This window comes from Tauraco erythrolophus, chromosome 14 (assembly GCF_009769465.1).
Source record: "Tauraco erythrolophus isolate bTauEry1 chromosome 14, bTauEry1.pri, whole genome shotgun sequence".
Lineage (NCBI taxonomy): Eukaryota > Metazoa > Chordata > Aves > Musophagiformes > Musophagidae > Tauraco > Tauraco erythrolophus.
The window spans coordinates 19,601,188-19,625,943 of NC_141478.1; the positions used below are offsets into that span (position 1 = coordinate 19,601,188).

Genomic DNA, 24,756 nt, shown 5'->3' on the forward strand with positions numbered 1-24,756 from the left:
GAACAAGTTGTTGTCCCCTCAGCTCGGAGAAGCTGCTTCTAGCTGGTTTTAAGTCTCTTCTCAAACAGCACAAACCAGTTTGCATTACATAGCCAATATATAGTTTAGGATAGTCATCCTAAACCAGCAGTCTGACTATCCAGTGGGTCACGATGCAGGGGGTGAGGCTACAGCAGTCCACAGATCCCCTGGCTGGGAGCTTCACTTGTCAGCAGAACCTAAATTGCAGGGGTTTTGCCCCACCACATGGTGGAACAAGAGAACAGTGAGTAGCTCTTCACTCCCACCCTGCTACTATTCATCCTTGATAGTCAAAGTCTAGGGATTAAAAAAATCCTCTTCCCTTGCCCTCCTACCCTCTTTTCCCCTAGTCTCCTTGAAATGAGGAAAAAACAGGAGTAGTGAGAATGGTTGCAAATTTTGTAAAGGACTTGAAGGCTTCACATGCATTGGAAGAGATGGAAGCAGAAAGAAATATGAAACGAGCATTCAGTGGCCATTTGTACTTCTCCAAGGTTCATGTCAGGTCAGCACTAGGCAGACATGAGGTAATCCCTCTGTTCGTAAACTGTTTTCAAGTTGACAACACTCCCTGGCTCAGTAACAATGGCCTCAGCTGATGTTAAGGTGCACCTGTATCCCCAGGGCACATGGATGAACTGGGGGGGTCTGTTTACCAGCAACCTCATTCAATTCTCCTGCCAAGATCTGCAGGACCTGAGAACACAACAGCTCCTCTATGTTCTAGCTGCCTCTGCAGCCCTTTCCGGTTCCTATTTACCTCATCCTGCCCCCGAGGATAGGACGTCCCCTTACTCACAGCTCAAGGATGAGGACCACATCCGTCTTGTTCTCATAGATGTCATGCAACTTGATGATGTTGGCATGCAGAATCTGCTGCAGAATAGTAACCTCCCGTTCAATTTCCTCCCGTCTCACTCCGCGACGGCTGGCCCGACTCTGACGTTTTTTAATGAACTTAGCAGCATACTCCACACCGGTGCTTTTTTCTCGACATTTCTTCACTATAGCAAACTGGCCACTGCAAGGACAAGAAGATAACAGAAATTCTCTTAAAGCTTTCATATAATGACGGCTTCCCACATAAGCCATTCATACACAAAGTTTGGTCCTGCAAACCCTGAGCAACTGTGCTAACCATACAACCTTGTTCTTGGTACAAGAGTGAGGACTGTCAGCATCCTGCAGTTAAAGTCACTATAGCATAACAAGGCAGCCTCCTGCTGTGTCTGAAATTTAGCAAAACCAAGCAGTATCTGACAAGGAGGGAGGACAGATGTTACAATCTCTAAAATACAGTTCATGTTTAAATGAATAAGATCTGCCTCGAAAGGTTCAAATTACCACTCCTTCACTGGGTAATGCCTAAGGCATCCAAGTCTGCAACACACTACCGGATGTTGTGAAAGGACATGCATGCATTCAAGTATTTCCCTTCAGAATAATCTCTCAGGAAAGAACTCAAAGGACTGATAACCCTTTGGAAACGTACTGAAAACAGTAACCAGTTTTCAAATAAGAGAATGGTTTATTCATATTTCTGCACTTCACTTGATAATTTAGCTGTAAATGTAACTAGAGTAAGTGCCGCTTTCTCACCGCACTTCAAAGACTAAGAATTTCCCACTGGACCAAATAGTAAAGTGGCTTCATTAAAGTTTAAAAGGCACGTAGCTGCCATTTGCCAATAAAATTTTCCTCACTGTGGTTCCTAAAGTAAGAAATTCCAGTTCCACTGTAATATTTCCCCTTACATATCCTAAAAGGGAAAGACTTGGAGGTCAGATGATTAACTCAAATAATAGTAACCCTGCAGGTTGCAGCCTTATGTCAGTGGTGGGAACCTTTCAAGACAAGACAGTCGTGACTTTTCAACAGGAAAGCAGGGTTCTTTGCTCTTCTTTGTGTGAGCTTTTCTTTCTTCATCATGCTCTTGAGAGGCACTGTTTGAACCTAGAGAAAGCATCTTCTCCACAGAGTTGATGTTCCCTCCTTCTCAGTTGTCTTCAGAAAAAATAACTGTAATCAAGCTGAGTGATGTCTTATCAAAACTAAGAAAGGCGGTCTGCAGCTGTCCTGGTTTCACTGGGATTGATCAGAAAATTGGTTCTATGATTCTGAGAAGCTACATTTCTAAACTAAGCTGCATTTTTAAAACGACTGCAGCACCCAATTCAGTGAGAACAAAGTTGGTAAGACCCTTTGTTTTAGTTTGCAGTCAGCCGTGGTATGTGGGTATCTATAGTGATCAAAGTCTTTTCAACTCCGTTTTGCTAACGACACAGCTGTCCAAGAACCTGGGGGGAGCATGACCAGGGCATCTGACACCTAAATTGGCAAATGGGTATTCCATACCATGTAATGTCATGCTCAATATAAATTGGAAAGTTTGTTGGGGACTGTCTTTCTCCCTCATTTTCTTCTCTCTTCCTCAATGGTCACTGTCTCTGGATGGTCTCCCTTGTCATTCTGCTCCCAAGGCCTACTCTCTTCCGGAATTGTAGTTTCGGGACTTTCCTGCTCTGGGATTGCTAATCAGGAACAGACTGGATGTTGGTCAAGGTATAGTGAGCAGCTGCACCGTGTGTATCACTTGTCTGTATATATTATTATTGTTATCATTACTGTTTTCCATTTTATTTTATATCAGTTATTACGCAGTTCTTATCTCAATCCACAAGTCTTCCTTCCTGTTCCCAATTCCCCTCCGCAAGTGCGGAGGGGTCATTGGGTAACAGAACAGCTGGCTATTGTTTAGCCCTGGATACAGGCTAAACGTAGACAGCAGCTAAAGCAGGATTTGAGTAATAGGAATTCTACATAAGGCATGAATGTGGAATGAAACAATGATTATTCAGAGGATCCTTTTGCTCATCGCATTTGGAAGGGACAAGAACAACTGTGTTGTACCTTAGAAATGCGGAGACTGGTGATGAGCAGCGTTCCTCAGGGTCAGTATTAGGGCTGGTGCTGTTTAACATCTTTATCAGCGACACGGACAGTGGGATTCCGTGCACCCTGAGCAAGTTTGCTGACAACACCAAGCTGTGTGGTGCGGTCGACACGCTGGAGGGAAGGGATGCCTTTTACCTCTCCATAACTATTAGTGCAGACCTGAGCATAATGATGTGTAAAGTACATAATAAAAGGGGACACTGAATTTGAGCTGGTGGAAAACAAAGAGCTAGTGGGGAAGTGTTGTAGTGGCAAGAACTGTCAAGGAAAATTACTCTAGCAGCAGCATTTGGAGATGGTGTTTGATAAGTCTCCTGGCAGGCTGCTGCTGACAAGTCTTGGAGCAGTATCTCTGCAACACAACCCACTAGAGTATGAATGGAAGGGAAAGTTGACAGCTTTTTTTGGGGCACTAGTTAAAGGACCTCATAGCCCAACTGAGTACATCTACAATTTCAAGTAGCAAGAACAGTTTATTACCACCCTAAACCTCCTCTGCCAGAAACCTGAAGCTGAGGGTTACTTCTTGTTTATTTTTCCACTGCCACATTACAAGAGAGATTTATCAAACTCCGTTTTGGCAGAGAGAAAGAAAAAGACAACCACAGAATCCAAGTTGCAAATAGGCCACGTATGTATTCTTACAAACACTTCCATGGTGGGGAAGCACACCAGGTAGCTGGAGAATTGGGCCTATGGATAAGGTCATGCACTTCAGTCTGCTTTCTTTAAGTGTACAATGCATCTTGCGATAACAGTGAGATGAAAAACTGGCAAGCTGTAAAGACAGACCAGGACTTTAGTTAAACACAGTTTGGCTAAAACTATTGCTTCATGGAAGCTGCCTTTTGTTTTGGCAACTAGATATCAAAAAGGGGAGCATAAGCAAGAAGTGGCTGTTGGGCGATATCTGCAGAACCTCAGTGATTTAGAGGCAAGGAACCCCAGCTCAAGCCCATGCTCCGCTCTTTTCATAGTAATTGGAATGAAAAACACAGAAACTAAGTCTACCATGTGCACTCCATATCCTGCCAAGCATTCCTTAGTCAGAAAAGGCTCAGGTTTTATTAATGACTATGTGATAGAATCATACTTTTGCAAAAAAAACACCCAAAACATTTCACTGCATTTCCATCAAGGAGCAGAAATAAATTTGAAAGTTCTAGGAAGCTATACGGCAAGGAAGCTACAGTCAACTACTAAATAAGGCAGGAAAGCCCTCTGAGAACAGTGTAATCAAATAGCTACCCTTGCCTGGCACGTGTAAAGCCTAACAGGTATGCAAGATCCTACCACCAAAAGAACTATCTTACCCAAGCCCTTGTCTCCTCAGATTCACAAGTCTCTACTTATGTCCAACCACTTTACAAACAGACAAAACAAGGCAGTGACCTCCTTTACATACCCAAGAGCAGCCCCGTTCTCTCCTGCCACAATGAGTTGTGTCTGAGATCTCACTCTGCAAAAATGGGCAGATGTCCAGTCTCAGAATACACATTTAGTATCAGATACTTCCTTAGTTAGAGCATTACATCCAGACTTGCAAGGAAAAGACTCATCTTGCAGATAACCTTAACCTTTAGCTACTGTGATTTTATCAGCCAGGATCTCTTCATAAGAACCACAAACGCTCATTAAGGGCAGCCCCCTATGATTACACTGCAGAAGCACCGAGCTGTTAACTGTTTTCAGTATTACTATATCCTTCACTGGCTTGGTAAAAGAGAGATGCAAGTATAGTCGGAACATAAATTACGCACCACACACAGCAATTATATTCAGAACCTTATAATTATATAATGTACTTAGTGCTTCATTAACACAGACATCTGGTTGGAGTCTGTCTTAAACCCACAAAGGAAAAGAAGTTAAAAATTAAGGCTGTCACTTGGTGCTTGCTTGCTCTCAAAAGCTAACGCTCCATGGCAGAGGCTCACTTCAAAGGGTTCAAACAATGCCAGACAACCTGAAGTACTTCTTTTTCTTTTTCATTTTCATACATATCCTAAACACGTCTCAGGAGAGAAGTAGGAATGGGGATGGGACATGGACAAGTGTACTTATCCCTTTAGGAATAATGAGTCACAAATGGAATCGAGACTGCAGCCATTTGTTAAATCCATTAATTCATTCATATTTCTGCCTCCTGATTTTATCATCACATGCAAACCCTAGAGAACTTTAGAATAAAATTCCTGCTACAAAATCCCCAAACTTGCCTTAAACTTTCTGCTAAAAGGGTTTGTTCTGTAGTGCCAGGAGCTGTTTATGTAAAGCATTGTGGGTCTCGTGTGCATTTGTTTGTTCATTTTTTGCAAGACACATCTTGTTTGGTCCAGACTTTGTAAAGAGACATGGTACTAATGTAGCTGTGTTTGCTTCCTCAAATTCACTCTGGGGACATAAATTTGGCTGGCAAAGTTCAGGGAAAAAATAATATTTTATGATTGCTGATTACAGGAATGATCACAATCACTTTTGCATTTAAAAAGTCCAACAATACTGTGGATTTTGTACATTTTTGTTTACTTTAAAGCTCACAAAAATAACAACAACACAGCATAGGAATTCCCATCTTCTCCTTTGACATACTCATAGTCTGGGGCAATTGCTCATCACATTACCCGCTCCCTTGTAATCTACTCTTTTCCCCCTTGCACGTGTACCCATGAACACACGCTCTACCTGCTCCTGTCCCAGTCTTTATGCCATTTCCTTCACTCCTCAAAAACAGGCTTTTGCAAACGGTCTTTACTGAGACAATTTGTGACTGAGAAGAAGAGGTTGCAAGACGCAAAGAAAAAGATAAATGCACAATTTCTTAGCCTTGGACACTTAAGACAGTTACAATGTGATTAGCCACAACAGGTAGCATAGGGTAACATAGAGCTCTACTTTTCTACCAGATACAACGAATAGTTGTGTGGAGGCCCATGCAGCTATAAAAAAAGAGGATGTCTCATTGGTATTCTACAATCACAGCCAGATAGACTTTGGATTTCTTGTTAACTGTAGAACTTGTAAAGTGAAGGACCAAGACAACAGCATTTCTGCACCTCCTAATGCATTTGCATTCCACACGTAAGGAGCAAACAGCATCACCCTCCAAAAACTTGCAACCTAGACCAGGCAAAAAGCAGAAGCAAGGAAAGTATGTCTCTCTGACACCTGAGTTGACAGCACTGAGAAATTAAGCCATTTACTTAATTTCACATGGGAAGTTTGTGGCTGATCTTAGACTTGAAACTAATTTTCACAGCTCAGATGTCCAAATTTCAGTCAAATGACTGCCAAAATTCATGGGTTTTAGTATATCACTGAAATGAAGATGACTTGGATCATAAACAGTGGTATTTACAACACAAACAAGATATGCTCAGAGGCTGACACTTCCTATTTTTTAATTTTTATTTTTTTTTTTAAGTGAAGTTTGTTCCCTTTCAGGAATATTTTAGACAGCTGTACAACAGCCTTGTCACAGATTCAACATAGGCTGTTCTCAACTGTGGTAACAGCTCAAAAGTATAAACAATAGCAGCTGCAACACGTCAGTTATAATATAATTAGGTACAACATCAAATTTGTCCATCATTAATAAAGGAATTTATCCTAGCAATGAAGACAACCTATTATTTGCATTGCTACTAATATCTAGAAGATTTGTCACTGAATAAGAACACAGAGACAGTATTACTGTGTGGTTTTGGAGTCTATTTTCAGAGGGGCACAAGTTCAGCTTATTTAATTGTTGTGCAGTTCAAGGGAGGATGTGGAAAGGATGGGGGGACGAGAGAAACTGGACAATCCAGAATAACAGGATAACTTCTTGCTCTTTTTTCAAAGTTTAAATATTGGTTCTGGAGGATAATGCTCTGGGGCAGAATCTGACTTGAGAGAATGATGGAAGTGCAGGTTTTGAATGTCTCAAGAACATCTCAATGCATAACAACGGTATGACCAGGAAGCACGAGAATAAAGAGAGCCTTTAAGCAACAGTTTGTGTAAGCACCGGTTTACTTGAATATACATGAATATTCTGATACTCCAGAAACACCACATCGCTGAGTAGCTGTCATGAAACACTGAAAATATGTAAACAAAATACTGAGATGACAGCACAGGTTACCTGACTCCAGTCAGGCTCTGAGGCCAGAGCGGGGAGAAGTCAAGAAGCTGATTCTGCCTGTCATTTGAGAAGAGCAAACCATTTCTTCCTCAAATAACAAACACATGCTCCCTTTCTGCATGTTCAGGCTATTTCTTCATGTTCTGTCTATATTCATCTTAATTTCATTCATTAAGGAATTCTAAAATAGAGGATTTTTATTATTATTTTTTAGTAGTTGTTAAAGCTTGAAATTCCCATGAAATAGACAATATGTTAGAACATGCTGACAGACACACTTCACACTGAAATATGTTTTCAAGGAGTTCTTTGCAAAGTAAGTGAACCTGGAAAAGGGCAGTGCTCTGGCACTCTGCCAGACAAGAGGTAACACTCAATTCCCTAGATGAGCCAGGACAATTTACTTTGGAACTGATTTGCAAGGGATTTTACACAGCAACCTCCCACTGATTTTAATGGTAATTAGATTCCTAGCACTTGATGCAAACCAACATCTTAGTCTTTCTGTACTTAATTTCCCAAAGTCTGTAAAACACAGGTAATGCTACCGAAAATGAAATAAAATTATAAGGGGGGGCATACGGTTGAACCTACAAATTAATTTCATATCTCTAGACATTATTAGAATTGCAGTTATAATCATTCATATCTTTATTCACTAAGTGCTCTTGCATAAGGATACATGACCAGAAACGAAACTAAAATAAAATCTAACAGCACCTCAGTCTCTAAACTGCCTAGACGCACATGCAGACTACTATGAATGCAAGATAGTTTAACCCTTCTTTTCACAGAGCACCTGCAAACTCAGCTGGGGATCTAAGCATCTAGCTGGGATTTTTTGTTTCCAATGCGGGAGGTGTTTGCTTGAGGCTGGAGTTCGCAATGAGAAGCCGCCCAGCTCAGCAATGCCAGCGGTATATGGCCAGGCTGTTTTGGGGGTGCAATCACAGCCTACTGCACAGAGCAAAACACAGTAATATTTTTTCCACACAGTTTTTTTAACTTGAATGGTGCCATAAATACCTATTATTCTTTTTTTTATGTTGGTTTTGTCCTACAGCAGGTGTATGGAGGTGAAAATTCAAATAAAAACAAAGGTGAATGTTTCCTCTTCATTTGAGAAGAAAACAGCAATCTAAAGTACACCAAGCTGCAGCAGTATGAACATGGTGATACTGATATCAACACATTTAGTATTGCTGCACTAGAAAAAAAGAGTTCATTAAACCAGAGTGGACACAAGCAAACGCTTTTAAGGGAAGCGGAGATGACCTTCCATTCCCCTTGATCTTCTCCCCTCTCACATGTTTTGTTGTTGCTTACTATGTTTTAACAAGGTTACACCGTGCTCTTCCTAGCCTACTTCAGTTCTTGCTCAGATGGGCACTTGTCTCAAGATTGAAGCTGAGTTGAAGAAACTATGGTCAGTACACCAGCCAGCTGGTTTTAACAGCATAATCACATTCCGGACAATTTAAGGGCCCCAAAGGAAACTTCTCACATCAGAAGTCTCAAAGCCACGCAATGCAGGAAGACAACAAAACTCAAGCCTGATTGCAATTCAGAACTATGTTAGATACTGGGAAGGTAAAGACACACTGGAGAACTTTCACATTTAAACTGCTTCCTCTCCACATACTGAGGAAAACAGAAACCCCTGGGTTCCGAGCTCAGCTGGGTCAGAAAGTGGGGCTTCCTCAGGCACATCACTTCATCCAGCTACCTTACAGCGATACCCTGTAAGATGGCAGCCGTATCCATTTGATAGAACTAGATGGTTCTGACTTGTGTTTACACCAAATAACAGACACACAATTCTGATTTAAGATGATTTTCTATAGGAGGGTAGGGTAAATGCTTTAGTTTCAGAGCATCCCTCCCCACTGCCCAAAACACGCTCTATATATCTAAAAGTAATATTTGGGGCACAAATGACACACGAGGCACCATATAATAAAAAAAGAACAGCCTACTATAGGAAGATGCTTACAGGAAAACTGAAAAAATGAGCCTTCACAATATAAGGTGTTCACAGTTTGAATAAAATCATGAATTTTATATTTGCCCTTTTTTCTTCCCATTTAAGACATTCCGTTGTGGGAATGAAAGCCTAAAAGGGTTTATTTGCTATTATGAACCTACCCCAAAAAAAGGCAAACTGACATAATTTACATTTACAAATGTCTGTGCTTAGGAAGCCAAATCACAGCTTAGAGATTGTATTTTTATTATTTCTACTAGACTTACTAAAGTTTGCCAGTTGTTGGCTCTTGTTCTCTAATTGGATGATAATTTATGTTTGGTCCCTTGACAGCAAGAAAAAATAAAAATGACACCCTATCCAGTGTCATATATTCTCTGAGCTCTGAGTCGATATGATATCTTTAACCCTGAAAACTATTTCAATTATGTTTACTGACAGCAATGGGTTACCTTACAGTCTATGTCACAAGCCAAGTCAGCTTCACCTTCTGTTAGCACCACATTGTCCTTTCTCCAGTGAATGAGCTTACAGCATTCTTTTGCTTTGATATTGCTGAATCTACAGCGAGAGGCGAGTAAAAATCCTAAAAATATATTACACAATCATCATGTGCACAATCTTAATTTCATATACATAATCACAGCGAATAGTGTCTAGCTGACCTCAACGCAGGACTTCTCTAGATTCAAGAGGCTGCCTTTAGAGCTCAGACACCAGGGTTTGTTTAGTTTCAGCAAAGAAGAGTCATTTGTTCTCAATCACGACAATTGTTTTTATGTTAACAGTTTTGTTCATCATGCCTTTTTGCCACTAATAAATTCAGATGGGTTTTAATTGGTGATCTCAAGCTTACAAAGTCTGCATCTTATTATTTTTCTATCTTTTTCACTCATATTTCTTTTTCTTGGAAAAACTACACTAATAATTTTATCCTTTCATGGTTGCATTTTTGCTAACTTTCAAAGAAAAGCCCTTGAGAATTCTTGCTGAATGCCTTCCTTAAAAACAAGAAAAAGCTGTTTTCCTCTCAAATTAAAGTGATTAGAGCAATTCCTCTACTGCATGTAGTTTTATCAAGCTAAATACTCTCTTCCCTCTTTCCCTCTTTTTTTCTTCTGCTAGTTGTAATTGCACTGGCATGCTCTTCCCAGCAGGGAGGACAGGAGTCTGTTGGTAACTTCTTCTACAACCCATCTGTATGCTCTCAGCTCATTTATGAAACAGGCCTCAAAGGCCATGCAAGGTCCACAAAACATATGCATAAGAGTACTTTGCTGGAAGTTTTTTGTACGAAGTCTGTGGTCACGGTCGTAAAGAACTAGAAGTCTTCTGTAAACAGACTACAGCAATAATTTGTAGTATGCTGTTTTTTTTAATAGACTTTTTATTTTGGTAGACTAAACCAGGATTCAGTACAGCAGAAATTTAATCTAAGCTGTGAATAAACAGCATGTCCAACAGCACAGTATTTACAAAGAAACTAGAGTATGATAGCTGACACAACACAGAAATCCTAGCATGGTGAGGTTACTGCAGGGAAAGTATCTTGTTGTTTCTGTAAGACTTTATGGAATGAAACTAAAAAACCCTAAAACCTGGATCTGTTAAATATTCTGCTGACATCTCTTACAACTTTAGAGAGAACTTTAAAAATGAAATTGTCATAAATGTCACTGTACTTCCTGTTTAAGATGCAAATAAAGAGTGAGTTTTGGCTTGTTTTTTTTGTTTGTTGTTTGTGGTTGTTCCCCCCTTCCCCAACCAAAATGCAAAGTGGCTACCTCTCCTAAAGCAACCACACAGAACTACTTAAACCGGGCAGCTGCGAGATTATGACAGAATGATCTAAAACTTTTCTCAATAGAGCATTTAACAGGAATTTTGCTTAGCTACTAAAAAGTAGATGAATTCTCCATGTGTGTGAAATATACAGAAGTAAATCCAATTCACAATACACTATGGCTCCGCTTTGAACCTTTCATGCAAGATTATCATAGAAATATCACTAACTTACCACAGCCCTGTGGTATAGACTGGAAGAAATTTTTCATGATATGAGAAACAACTAACTTGACTTCATTTCAGGCTCACTAAGTGCCTGGACAGTGTTAGGGTGACTTCTAACCAAACAAGTTAATGTTATAGAGAGAAATATCACAATACCACTACTCTAACAATATACTGATTTTTAAACGTAACAAGATGCACTATTTTTTATAGGAAAAAAAACCATCAGCTGCCACTTTTAACTACACTGGCGTTTTTACTCACAACCCATGTTTTACTGACTGACTGTACAGTACTCTACAATATAGTGACTTTACAGACTAAGTTTCAATGTTCATGACAGAGAAGTGCTGAGCACCTTTGGACATATGCTGTGTCTGATAACGTCACTGTCTGGCACCTTTCACTCACACCTCTTTACAGCTCATGCAAAGGTAACCACCACATCCTGGCCCAAAGACAATGGCTGTGTCCACTGCCCGAAGAGGGTGAGAACAGTAGAGGAATACAGACTCACAGAAGGATCTAGTTTACTGGAATAAGTAGGGAGCAAATAAACCATTTGAAATTCAAAACAAGATTTAATAAATCTAATGTTTCTGAACAATGCTACGAATTATTACAGTCTATCAATAAAGTAATGTTATCTGCACTATGGCTAACTAATGCCTTAAACACCATTTTGGGTCATCAGTCCTGAGCCACAAGAAACCGTGCCACCTACTGAATTATCACCAGCATCTCCTGAAGCTGTTAAATGTTTTGGGGAACTTCCCAATCACACAGTGACAAGCAACGTGGCCCTTATCAGCTCCTGAGGCTGGAGGAGCAGAGTCTGCAGTGATATAGCACAAGCAATTCGAGCAAGCTCCTGATAGCCTGGCAAGCATTTTGTGTAATCCGAAGCTCAAGAATAAAATGCACAGGATAAAAAATTTTCCCCACTTATCACACTTAGCTTTTAGATTGAATATCAACTTTTGAAGTGGTAATGAACAGAGTCCAGAGACCTAGGGAAGGTCAAAGCTGACTCACGCTCAGCAGGAATAGCTGATTTGATAAGCTGTTCTTTCTGCTATGTGGAGCAACACCAGTGCACACGTAATATGACTGCAGAAGGTCAGCACACCGTACCTTTGTGTTTAAAGGTCCAAATCCAGTCAGATGTGGACTGAACGTAATATACCTGGGAGCACACAAATTGAAAAAGGATAGCAGTATTATGGTTAAATGATTCTTCTCCTTCCTCATGTATGAAACAGATGGAAATTATGCTCGCATTTTAATCAAGATTTTAGGAAATTATCTGTAAGGCCAAAACCACGAAAGGTTGCTGAAACTCCCGTTTCACAGCTCTTCGTGGATTCTTCTGGTCTGCCAAAATAAGAAGTGGAAGTTATCTCCTCATCTTATTTAATCTTTACTATATTGAAATAAACAGTCACCTCCAGCAGCAGGACAGTACAGAAGCTACATTATTTGTTCCCTCCACTCTTCCTACACAGCAAACAGACATGAATGGAAATTCTCTCTTTCTGAGGAGTATAGATTCACAAAACTCATGTACTGAGGTTAACTACTCTCCCACAAAAGCTGTAGATTCTGTAGTAAAGATTACAAGTCCTGGCTTTAGGGTACACTGTCACCCACCAACGGTGAAACTGAATCTGCACAATGGGCTACCCAAAGCAGCCCAGTGACTCCCATCCAAACACGCTGGCACTAGACAGAACACATCTAGCTATTTGAGTGGTTTTACATGTCTCTCCTCACCAAAGCATCAGGGTGCGTCATGCTCAGCTATTACAACAGGGTTTCACTCCGGTTCAAAACCGCTGATGTAGAGTTTTAACAATGACTAATGGATGTCACGTGAGCTAAATTAAACTTGACCTTCAGACAAGTATCTGAAAGCCCTGTTCTGCATAAGATGCTAATAATTCGTCCAATGCTTTATCATTGCTAGTCCAGTGGTGAGGTGCACTACATTTATTTTATGTGCATTTTTACTCATAAGTAACATTTTTCATTTCAGAAGCATGAAATTAATACCATACAGTCTATTTTCTCAGCTGTTCAAATTTCCATCAGCTTTCTACTGTAATGTAAAGTGGAAAAAATAGTTTTATTTTTACAGAAATGGCAAAGCAAAGATTGAGATTAGGCTTAATATTCAGTAAAGTCATTAATGAATTTGAGCTTTCTGAGCACTACCTCTGCTAGAAGGAATGAAAAAAATCAAAAAATAATGGCTGTACCAGACAGGCAGTTACAATCACAGTGATGGTGACCAAGTACCGGCCGCCAAAACTGTTCAATATACATCAAACACATGACATAGAAGATTTTTGTAACAAAAAATAGCAATAGAGGTGCTGGTTAGTGCTCAGTAATTAAACTCACATTTTGCATCAAAAGCAAAGACTTGCTTTGTGTGTTGTAGGAAAAAATAATGCAAGGTTATTCTTCCAAATTTAAAGAACTAATTCAAATTACAAATTAATCTAAGAACAGAGCAAAGGTTCATGTCTGAGAAAGCCCAATACTACAATTTCTATAGACAGAAAAACATTCCTGGTACGAAGATACTGTGCGATGTGTGTAAGGGTAAATTTCCTAGCTGCAATCACACCCCTCTGTTTACCAGGGAGAGTCCACCTAGCTGGATGACATGACTTTTTATCATAGCTTTCCAAGTTCCTCCCCTACAAAGAACACATCAGTTATCTCTGCTTTTTGTTTTCATTACATAAATAAATATTTACTAGTTACGCTGTCAGAACAGCGGTTATGTGCCAGGCCCCAAGGTCCCACTAACACGGGTAAAACGTTGCATTTGCTGTCCTTTTAAGCTTCACCCTGAAAAAAGGGTTTCACCTGTCCCAGTGAGCAAAGCTGATCCTCCACACACAAGGAAGGGATGAGGCAGGAATTTATAGCTGGAGAGGAGGGGACTACAGAAGGCATGATAAGCCACTGATGAAAGATCTAGCTTGGCTGGAATCATGAAACACCACCCCAGGACAGCAGGGGCTGAGAAACTGGAGGCTGGACTATGTTCAGACTAATCAACAGAAATCAGTGATTACCTTTTGCATTAAGGCATTGACTGAATCATCTGGAATTTCTTCCTGGCCTGATAACACAGAAGGCAGAAGGAAACAGCTTCAACCAAAGTAAACACCTAATGCATGCACCTGTTTTGTTCTGTAGCAGAGCGGGCATGTACAACATGACTTTGCTGAACTACAACTATTCAAAGAAATGAAGTACTTTATTCAAAAAGGAAAAGAATCCAGCAATCCCTTTGAAGTCCAGAGAGTGAATCAAAACTCCATATATTTAAAAAATCCCATCATAACATGAAACACTGTCGTGTAGAAGCAGAAACAAATACAATCATTCAGAAGCGGCCTGAAAGAATGTTACTACCATGAAAAAAACCAGAAGCTTCCATCACACCAATTACATATTGTTTTGTTCATCCATATGACAAAAATCAGCTACTACATGTGATACACGAGTTCCCTTGCCTTACCCCAAAATTTAAGAATGAAGATTTGGAGCTCAAGAAATCCTAAAAGCCTTTAAAACCAAACTAGATCATTCAGGGCAAGGAGGGAAAATGAAGAAGAATAACTACTTGCTCACCAAAACGACCTTTCATTTAGCATATCAGTGACACCAAGTACCATTGCTTCTCCAACTGCTCACCAGACTCTAGTAAATTCAAGCAGCAGTAGAGAAATGACCAGCCACAGAAACTTTTTTTTCTGTATTATGAATAACTTTTCCTACAGTAACATGTTGATTTCACTAACCTAGCAACCTCAATGCTCAAAAATATAGCAACAATTCATATCCCTGAGAGTTTAGACTCCAAATAAGAAAGCAATAGAGGAGCTGGACGCTCAGTTTTCAATGTTTCTGCAGAGAATAAGATGCAGAAGATTAGGTAACAAAATCAGTGTAACTATTAAAAACAAAAACAATAAAAAGAACAACCCAAGAAACATGAGGAAACAACTAGATAGTGGTATTTAAGCACATACAGCAGAAAATTCCTCAAAGTGAAATACAAACCATCTTAACAGGCAGAAAAATGTCACAGCCTTGCTGTAAAACTAATTTCCACAGTCTAAGCTTGATCCACCCATATTTCGCTCACCTTTTGCACTAACCAGGAATTAACCTGGGCTTCTATGACCTTTTAGGCACAGGATCCCACCGAAAACCGCCATCTCAGCACTGTAATTTCCACAACTTCAGCAAGCCCTGCTTGTTTTTCTCGTCAGAAGAAAAGGTCTTACAATTTAAAAGATATGCCCAGCTGCCTTCCTCAGGGGGCCACCATGCTGTAACAGCAACAAACTGTCTTGTCTTTCCCAACAGAGAGGATTTCCAACTAACAAGTGAACAAAATGCTATTCCTGTTTCTCATGCATACCAAAAGATTTGGTTTTGGTTTGCTGTGAAGATCAGTTCATCAGACTGTGCATCTTGTATCCACACAAGATTTCCTGCCTCTGCAGAAAACATAGCAAAGCCAGACGAAAGCTGCAGAAAGGAGAGGCTAGAGATGAACATAGCTCCCAGTCACTGAGACAGGCAAGAAACTGGAACAGCAGGTGGTAGCTGGCACACACTGCGGAGGAAGGCAAAGCCCCTTCCCTACAGTGAAAGGACAATCATGAAGGAAAGGGGAAGACTTCCTTACCCAGGAACATCAGTCCAAGGTTTGCCTCTGTTAAGCATGATCTAAGTCCTTGCACGTTGCGGACAGCTGAGCTGCAGCGAGCAGGACACTGTCTCAGGACCCTGCAGTGCCATTCTCGCACCACCCAGCAGGAACACACTTTCTCAATGGGCACTGTCATGAAACGCTTCCAGACAAGCTCCATGACACTTCCTACCCTCAGCCCAGGCTTGCCATGTAACAGTGACACTGCCCAGAAGTCACAAATGTCAACAGCTCTCTACAGCCTGGCTGGCAACACATTTAGGTAACAGATTAATGACTCAATGGTACAACCTTCCATGAATTACACTGCACGTCTCTGAAATCCTAGCACTCTCTGTGCACCTACCACCACCATCAGTGTTAGCTAGTACAACTGGAAAACGCTCCTGCAGGTTTGTACAAGACCTCCTTTTGTCCAAATCACACCCAAATCACAACAAGTCCCGAGACATTTTGTTGAAAGACTCTCCAGAGAGCTTTATTGCTGCCACTTTCCCAGGAACTATATCACTAGCTCAGTTTCTTCCTTCTCTAGGTCTGCTTTGGTCTTAATTTCAGAGTTTCCATTCTTGGTTATCTCTCACTGCCACCCTCCTTGCCACAAGAACCAGTGGTTATTTGACCTGCTGCATATTCCCAAGAAGTCAGGTTAGTCTTCGCTTCCTCACATTTTTCAAGAAGCACTTCCATTTGCTTTGGCATGCCACTAGAGTGATCTGCTACAAACATTCCTGCAAATGGCTTATGTCCATCAGCAACTTCTTTTCCCTAATGCCACATGCCTGACTTGTTCCCTGGATGTACCCTTTGGAGAAGTTGAGCAACAGAGGTGTAAACCTAAGATTAATATTTGAAAGATAGAGGGCATGTTGCAGCTAAGCCGCTAGTTAAAGCACACAGCTGCAGCTATGGAAAACCCTCTCCCCCTTTCTGCAAAGGGTTTTCTGTCACACCATTGCCTTGGCACTGGAGACAACTGCATTTCCAGCATTGTTTTGAGTTGCTTCTAGCTCAGCAGAGATTGAGAATGATGTGGTTGAGGAGCCCACAAATGCGCCATGTGCAGGGTTTTATACAGCTGGATCTGAAGAGCCTTCGCTGCAGCTACCTTCAATGGTGCACCATGACAGGAAAGGCCTAATTGCGTCACAAGACTAGATATAGCTAAGCCCTGTGAAGGAGTATGTGCAGTATACAATAGGAGCCTCCGTTCCTAAGTGCTGTGCAAAGACTTTCAGATAAAGAGGTGCTGCCTGCCAGTGAGATCCTGTTTTAACTTCCGACTGAACCTGAGCTACAACAAGCATTAGGCCTGTATTACTGACTACCTTTGTTCTCAAGAAATCACAAACTCAGTCAGCAGGACACGAACAGGACAGACTCTTCACAGAGGCTGTTTGAAAACCTTTTTTTTGTAAGTGACTTCTGTTTCCAGGATGATAATAAACAAATCCATTTACTTGCCTGTACCTGACAGCAACTAACAGCTTGTTACAAACATACTGACCTCATAAAAGGCACCTACAGGTTCCAAGTGCATCAGTCAGCATTGGAAGAGACTCTTGCGCTTCAGTCACCAGCACCTGTCTGATGTGCTATTCTTCTCCTAATATAGCAAGATAGCATTTGTCACTGGCCCTAATCAGTAGTTACCGCTCGGAGATACAGAGGCACGATAACCCAGTGATGCTCCACATATAACACATAGTTGAAACGAGGTCTGCAGAGCTCCTCACAAAATCTGAAAGTGAAAATACACTGACAAATACAGTGTGACATTATATTCATGGGCATGTGTAAAGCATACAATTTGAAGGCATCCAGAGTAAGGGACCTAATCCAATCTTGCTACCCTCTTCTCACAGTTTACAACTACAGAGCTTTCCTTGAAAAATCGTAACAAGCAGCAGAGGTCTACTTGTTACAATTTGCGTATTTCCTTCAGGTCTTTCATGGAACATTTTTGCCTACAGACCTCAGGATCACGTATACTTTGATTTCTCATCTACAAGAAGTATTACCATAAAATGCTGCAAAACACAACATGGTTTTGTAGCAGACTTTAATACCTCTTTGTCATGTGAGGATGACACCTGCTTATGTATACACCTACTCCTTCTTCTGGCTTATCTAGGAAAGATCTTTCTTGCAGAGAATACACCCATTTAAAAAAGTCAACAATTTCAGATTCTATGCGTGAGTGTAGTCTCCTCTAAACCCAGCCCATCACTCGACATGTGTACCATGGTGTACCTGCTCCACTGCATAACCTCAGCACCTGCCAGGTTTCTATGATATGCAGCCGGGAAATATGGAGGGCTGCTGTGATCACACAAGCCTTTACCAGCCTGAGGCCTCTCACGCAGGTTTGAACAGCAAGGGCCAGCCTTTACCAGGTGTTTTCAATTACACTTCTCCATTCAAAAGGCTTAAAATCACCAGCTTGAAGGAGAGAGTGAGGTTCATCATCTCAAAAGACACTGGATTTCCAAATCCAATTCAGGAATCAAAGCAAAAATATGCTACTCGGTTTCCAGGCTCTCATTTTAGCAGTTTGACTGTTACAGCACATACTAGGGTCTCCTAGGTTAAAAAAAAAAAAAGCACACCTTTTACACCCTGCATGCACGCACTGAATTTCTTTACTGCTAACTGTTGCCAGCTTTTCACTTTCAGCAGGATGTTCTCTGGACCAGCCAATACTCAAAAGTAAGCAGCTACAGAAAATTAATAATGGAGGCCTTCCTGAGAGGGAAGGGAATCACAAAAAAACCCAACAAACCAACCCCCCAGTCTCCCCTTAAAATAAATCTTCTCAACAACTCTAAAGATTAAATAGCTGGGAGTGAAAAAAATAAGATTTGGCAGCAAAACAGCTTCAACTGAAGTGTTTTACTGTAACTAAATTATTGGCCCTCAAAAGAGGGTGATTGCACATACACAGTCATTTATCAAAACCAACTGCCAGATATTGGGAAAGAAGCCAACATGTGTATAGCCCTAATTTAGCTATTTGCATATTAAAAAGAACATCAGTGGAGGGTTGGAAACCAGCTATCCTCACCCAGAGCACTGCATGTTGCTAAGTGACTGGGGGGCCCTGTGTCATCAGTTCACAAACCCAGCACAGTGTTTAAGCAGGTGTTTATGGCTAAGCATGGTAATAGCCCATTAACTCCACCTATAATTAACACCTGCAGATAAGCCTTTATAGATTAAAAGCTATATAAAAGTATTAACCAGTCCAGTTGAAATTTTGACAGGTAAATCTTTTCAGGAATACATACACAGCAGTCTGCAGGCAGATATGAACACATTCTTTCAGCGCCAGGAGCCAGTTGAAAACAACAGTGCCGTGCAGCACTGTTCAGAACGAGCCAAATTAAAACAGCGTCCATTGATATCGAGAACATGAAACAGCCCATCTGTATTCTTTTTGTATATATCTATCTATATTCTTTGTATATGTCCACCTGTATTCTTTTGCATAATTGTTTGTAGTCTTCCTGTTATCAGATAACAAATTATTATAAAAATGGAGATCTAAACAATAGACTATTCAAGAATGTTAACGAGCAGAAAACTAATCACTGAGTTAAGAGTAGACCAGATCAACCTTAGGTGGTAGCTAGAACTGGTTAACCATTAGAATCGAAATAAAGGACACCTACACTCTTCCTCAGGGTGCATGCTCCAAAAGAAAGTTCAACCAAAGGACATTTAAAGAATGACCACCAGAGGGTCTCGAAGATCCCAAAAGACCCTCATAAAAAAACCCTAAAAGACTCAGGACATATGCATAACTATAATGCAAGTATTGTAACTAGTTCTCAAAAATGAGATAAATTTATAGGATTATTCTTGGAAATCCAATACATATGTATACAACTGACTTATATAAACTTCACTAACTTCAACCAAAGGGAGACACATTCGGAGGAATCATCTCCCATGTCTCCAGCGTTGCAATAAAGAACGCCTGCCTTCTAAAACTTCAAAATAAATCTTAGAGGGTTTTTCTCTGCCAACTTTCATGGTATCACCATGACGGCACCACGAGTTCCTCCTTCCTAGCTATTGCAGAGAACAAACAGGTGAACTTAAAGCACAGACACAGATGACAACTATCTACAGAAGACAATGTAAACCTACCTTTTGTTGTCAGACTTGCAAGAAAAGAAACAGGAAGAATAGTTAGCACACTTAACTTAAAAAAATATGCAAAGTGCCATTTTTGCAAAGGGATGTGTTTCTATCATTGTATATTGCAATTGGTTTAAGCCATCATGCAGTCATTGCTTTAAGATGTGGCAAACATCCCCATGTGTCAGCTTTTAGAATAGCCTGGTGTCATCAGTACAAACTTACCTTCCTAGCTCTTCCCCGATTTCGTAAACATCCTCCACCTTCTGTTGCTTGAACAAAGCCATATTTCGACTTTTCATTGATGCACACAGATGATGCAACTGAAATATTAAGGAAGAATGACATTTATTATAATCTTCCAACAGGCAAAGAATCAGTAAAACACATTTCTGGTGTAGTCACTTTGGATCCATTGCAGCTTATTCATGGCCAAAGTTACCACTGATCAATAAAAAGAATGAGTTCAGCAGTCTCAGCCTAACAGTGAGGGTCCAAACCTGGAAAGAGGTGAGCGCCTATAAGTGAAGAGGATTCTTGCCTCTCACTGAAGTATCTGACCACATACTTAACTAGAAGCATAGAACGTGCCTTGAAACATAAATGTGACAGAAGTAAAGCAACTAATTATTAATTTTACAAACTTATGGACCATGAAGCATCCACACTAGGCTGAAGAGAGCTAGCATGAGAATCAGCATTACAGGCTTCTTCATTAAAGCATCAGCAGGCAGACCACGAACCAAGGAGACCACAAGACAGAGCTTCCTTTTTCTCATGTCAGGCAGTGTTCTTGAAGCACACAAGCAGGACAGCAAATGGAAATTTGAACTACTGCTGCAAAAAGACGTTGTGATTACATCTACAGAGGTTTCAGCTCAACATCTTTCATCACACACTAGGTGTTCCAAATGACAAACACGCCAGTGGCGTTTGTTGCGTGCATTACTCTGTGTAACTGAAATTCCTTTCCTGAACACAATCTTTTAAGTCAATAAGCTCTGTGAGGTCTGGAAAGACAAGCCTCACATTGGTGCATTTGAGGATCTGGGAGTGCATTATGCTGTGCTGCTTTTGGAAGAGAAGAAGATCAGAGACCACATAATTCCTCAGGCTACACCCACACAGCAACATAGATGTTACGTTAACAGAGTGGATTTTATATTACGTTAAACAGAGTAGATTTTAACACAGTAACCTGCCCATCAGTTTATTACGTTTGGTGTCTCCTGTGTAGATAAATGTTGTCCCCAATGGCCCAAACAACATTCACTGTTTAGATCAGAACGCGTAAAGTAGCTGTAAGGCCTCTAGCATCATAACAAAATCTAACTACATTGAGCCATGCAGTCATTCTCACACATCTCCAGGCTTCAGCAGCATATCTGTACTTCTCAATGTAACTTATATTTCCTTGTGAATCCCAGAGGCTGCTTGCTGCTCCTTTTGGATCGCTGTTTCCAAAGCACAGGGAGATCCAGGGGGACTTTGTGACCATTCATTTCCCTTCATTCCTTTCCCTCTCACAATGTAGTCATTAGGTGGTGAGCTTCTAATGGCCCACACCCAGCCTCCGGCCTGCTCTCCTCTCCGCTCTGTCCTCCCAAGATGGAGGAGAAGATACAGAGCATACGCGTTACTCTGGCAAGCCCCGCGCTCTCCCCGCAAAGGACCCACAGCTTCACTCTGAGCAGACAATGGGAAACACTTCAGCTGTACATCAAAACTGCGTCCCCTCCTTTTCAAAGGGTGTGTACCTGCACACCTTGTGGGGCAGAATGCATATTGTGATGTGACATGACTGACATGCATCTGTCACATGACCAACACACATCCATTTCTGTCACATTTGAGAAGTTTCCATTTCCACTGCGTGACAGACACTTGCAGGCACCTCGTGGAGAAGAGGGAGGTGCAAGGTATCCCTAGCAGTAGCTCTCATGCCTTCAGTAACAGCCTTGCTGGAGGTCACCACTGCAGATGCAGTGGCTCTTCTAAAGGCTCTGTGGGGTCTACTGCATTTTCATTAACAAATCTGTTAAAACCCCAGTTCCAAAGCTCTGCAATGGAGACAAATTTGCCTCCCACACCTTCCTGTATAACTGTGCTCTAGTGATGATCTCTCTTACCCAGCTACCTAAGACAACTGATAGAAACCACACAGGCTGTGACGCTGAAGACCAGAATAACTACAGCATTATTAAAGTGCACTGTAGAAATCAACACTTCCACTGGTGAGCCTCGACTAGATGAACTACAATGCAGAGGTTTATTTCACTTCCACTTTCCATTCCCATACTTTCTCAGACATTTTCTGGCTGATCCTTACTTTGTCCATATTTTCAGAGTTTTCAACATGAAGCCAGGTGAACTGTTCTACTACTTTGCTCATTAATTCCCTTCCCAAAGCCACATTCATGCCTGGGACAAAAACGTCTCTTTTTCCTCTCAATGAAAATGAACAACTCAAATTTAACTTTGTAAGCAAATTACTGTATTCCTCAAGCAACCTTTCACAATCCCAGAGAAAGCTCATTGACCAATACTGCTCAGGGCTTGAAACAACAGTCAACAAATGCTTTACTAGCATTTAAAAGAACAAGGATGTCTCTGAGCTATTGGCTCCATACTAAGTTTATATAATGCTGCTTGCAATTGTTCAGAGCAGGATCTTCTGAAGTGTTAGTGCAAAATCTAGTTCAACACTCACAGACTTCAGCAAAAGCAAACAAAGAACAAAGCCAAGCCTTGTTGAAAAACCCAAACCTTTTGCTCATCCTGAATTGCAAGAATAAGTTCTGAGCACATGCAAAAGTTAAGTACAGGAAAATGCCCACGTATTAAGAGGTACTGCTGAGACTTGCCCAAAGACTGTAAATCTCTCAAGCTGACTACTCCCTGCATCAGAATCCAAGGTACATGGCTATAAATAACATTAATGCAAACACACCTAGAACACCACCATTGTCCTAAGAGAGAGTTTGTCATTCAGAAGAGCAAGTTAAAAACATTGCTTTGGGAATGAGGAACCCACCCAAGATGCCTCTGGGAACATAGCCTTCCACTCTTGTTACTTCTGCAGATATCTCTCACTGACTTTTGTCCAGCAGTCACAGTCGGCAGATGCCCAAAATAGACCACCCACTTGATGACTCAAGACAATTGTCATTAGCATATGCACAGCATAAGGGGGATAAGACAATAAAAGATAACTTTCATCCACTTAAAATTCACCTGAAATAAAAATGCCATTCACAAGCATAAACACAACCCTCCTCAGATATTATATACTGATCTCAGGAATCTAAGGTGGCTTCATACTCTAGGATTTAAACTAAAGTGTTTTTGGTGGACTTCATTTGCAAGTGCAGAGCACAAGCGTATCAAAGGAGAAATGAGAGCCTTATTTTTTAACTTCAGTCAGATGGTGATTTCTTATGCTGGTCAGTGAAAGCAGACTGAACTCGCCCAAACAGTATCGCAACACAATGAGCCAGGACCGTTCCAATCACTTACAGTCTGCACCAGAATTCATCAAAACCAGGAGGATGGGGGAATCCACTGCAGTGAGTTTTGGATCAGACCAGAGCTTTCAGGGCTCCAAGGCAAGCTCTGCAGGGGAGATGGCCTTCTGTGCTCTTTCACACAACATGCTGTGTCCATTCCTCAACCATCCCATGTTGGGGCCACCTCTTCTGTATCGGTCTCTTTGCTCTCGGATTCCTAGCAGTGAGCATTTTAATACAAAGGCCAGCTTCTACTCAGCAGCCATAGCGTTTACCATCTTTTCACAATGATACTCCATAGTGTAGTATACGTACAGCATAAGTACATGATGCTTCACCTCTTACTCCGGTATCCAACTCCTCTTTACCCATCCCAAATGCCACAAGGTGGCAAAGCACTGTTAATTCTATGCAAATGATTTTCCTACAGACGTGTAAAAAAGCTGTAGCAAAACCAGAAATAGAATACAGATATCCAAGATTCCAGTTTCAGGGACTAGAAACATGTCCTGCCTAATCTTTTCGCATTCCTAAATTCTGTCATACTATAAAATCGGATGTTATTTATCCTAAGAAATCACACTGTTTCCTACTGTGATCTAAAGCATACACTTGAACATGTATATTTTATACCAGTACAAACTCTGGATGTAGACATTCTTATTCCAGTACAGAAGTGCCTTTTTAGTGCATCTTGTGTTGTGTGTAAAGGAAATCAATCTGAAGAAATCCACTCTTCTGAAGAGGGTGACAGCATTTGTCTCAAGAGGAGCAGAAAAAAGTAAGTTTTATTTTTCTCTTTTAAAAAAACATTTCCCTGCATAGGTAAGTTATTAGCCTGTCATCATCAAATTATTTGACAATCAATGACTGGTCTACACATATCAAATCCATGACAAATGTCCACGCACTGCTGAACAAGAGCAGGATTATAGAAAATAGAGGTGAGAACAAAGCTGTTGGATCCCTTGGCATGTCACTAGCCTTGCTTTTTTTCCTTAGGGTATCTTCTACCCTAAGGACACCAGTTTCAAGTGACTGAGGTAACAGCTGAATAATCTCACTTTCTCAAGTACACCTGACACGAGCTGAATCACTAAATCTTTTGCCAAACCCAGAAGCATCCCCTGTGGCATGTTTTTATATTACAAAACAACAGTTATAGCAAAGCAAAACATGTTAGAACAGATCAAAGTAACAACTTCCCTTATAAGTTATTTTTTAATAGTGAAAAATAATCAAACCAATTTAGAATCAAAATGGGACTGTT

General features: G+C 40.8%; 1 protein-coding gene across 2 annotated transcripts in view; it reads right to left on the reverse strand.

Moving 5' to 3' along the window:
- DAPK2 (death associated protein kinase 2) overlaps positions 1 to 24,756 on the reverse strand; it is a 53,208-nt gene that overhangs the window by 23,228 nt on the left and 5,224 nt on the right. For both annotated transcript variants that reach the window (XM_086620101.1, XM_009990236.2), the window contains exons 2-3: positions 20,206 to 20,303; positions 821 to 1,042 (exon numbers count right to left, since the gene is read on the reverse strand). In XM_086620101.1, the coding sequence (XP_086476227.1) occupies positions 821 to 1,042; positions 20,206 to 20,282 (299 nt within the window). In that variant the 5' untranslated portion in view covers positions 20,283 to 20,303. The remainder of the gene's footprint in view (positions 1 to 820; positions 1,043 to 20,205; positions 20,304 to 24,756) is intronic.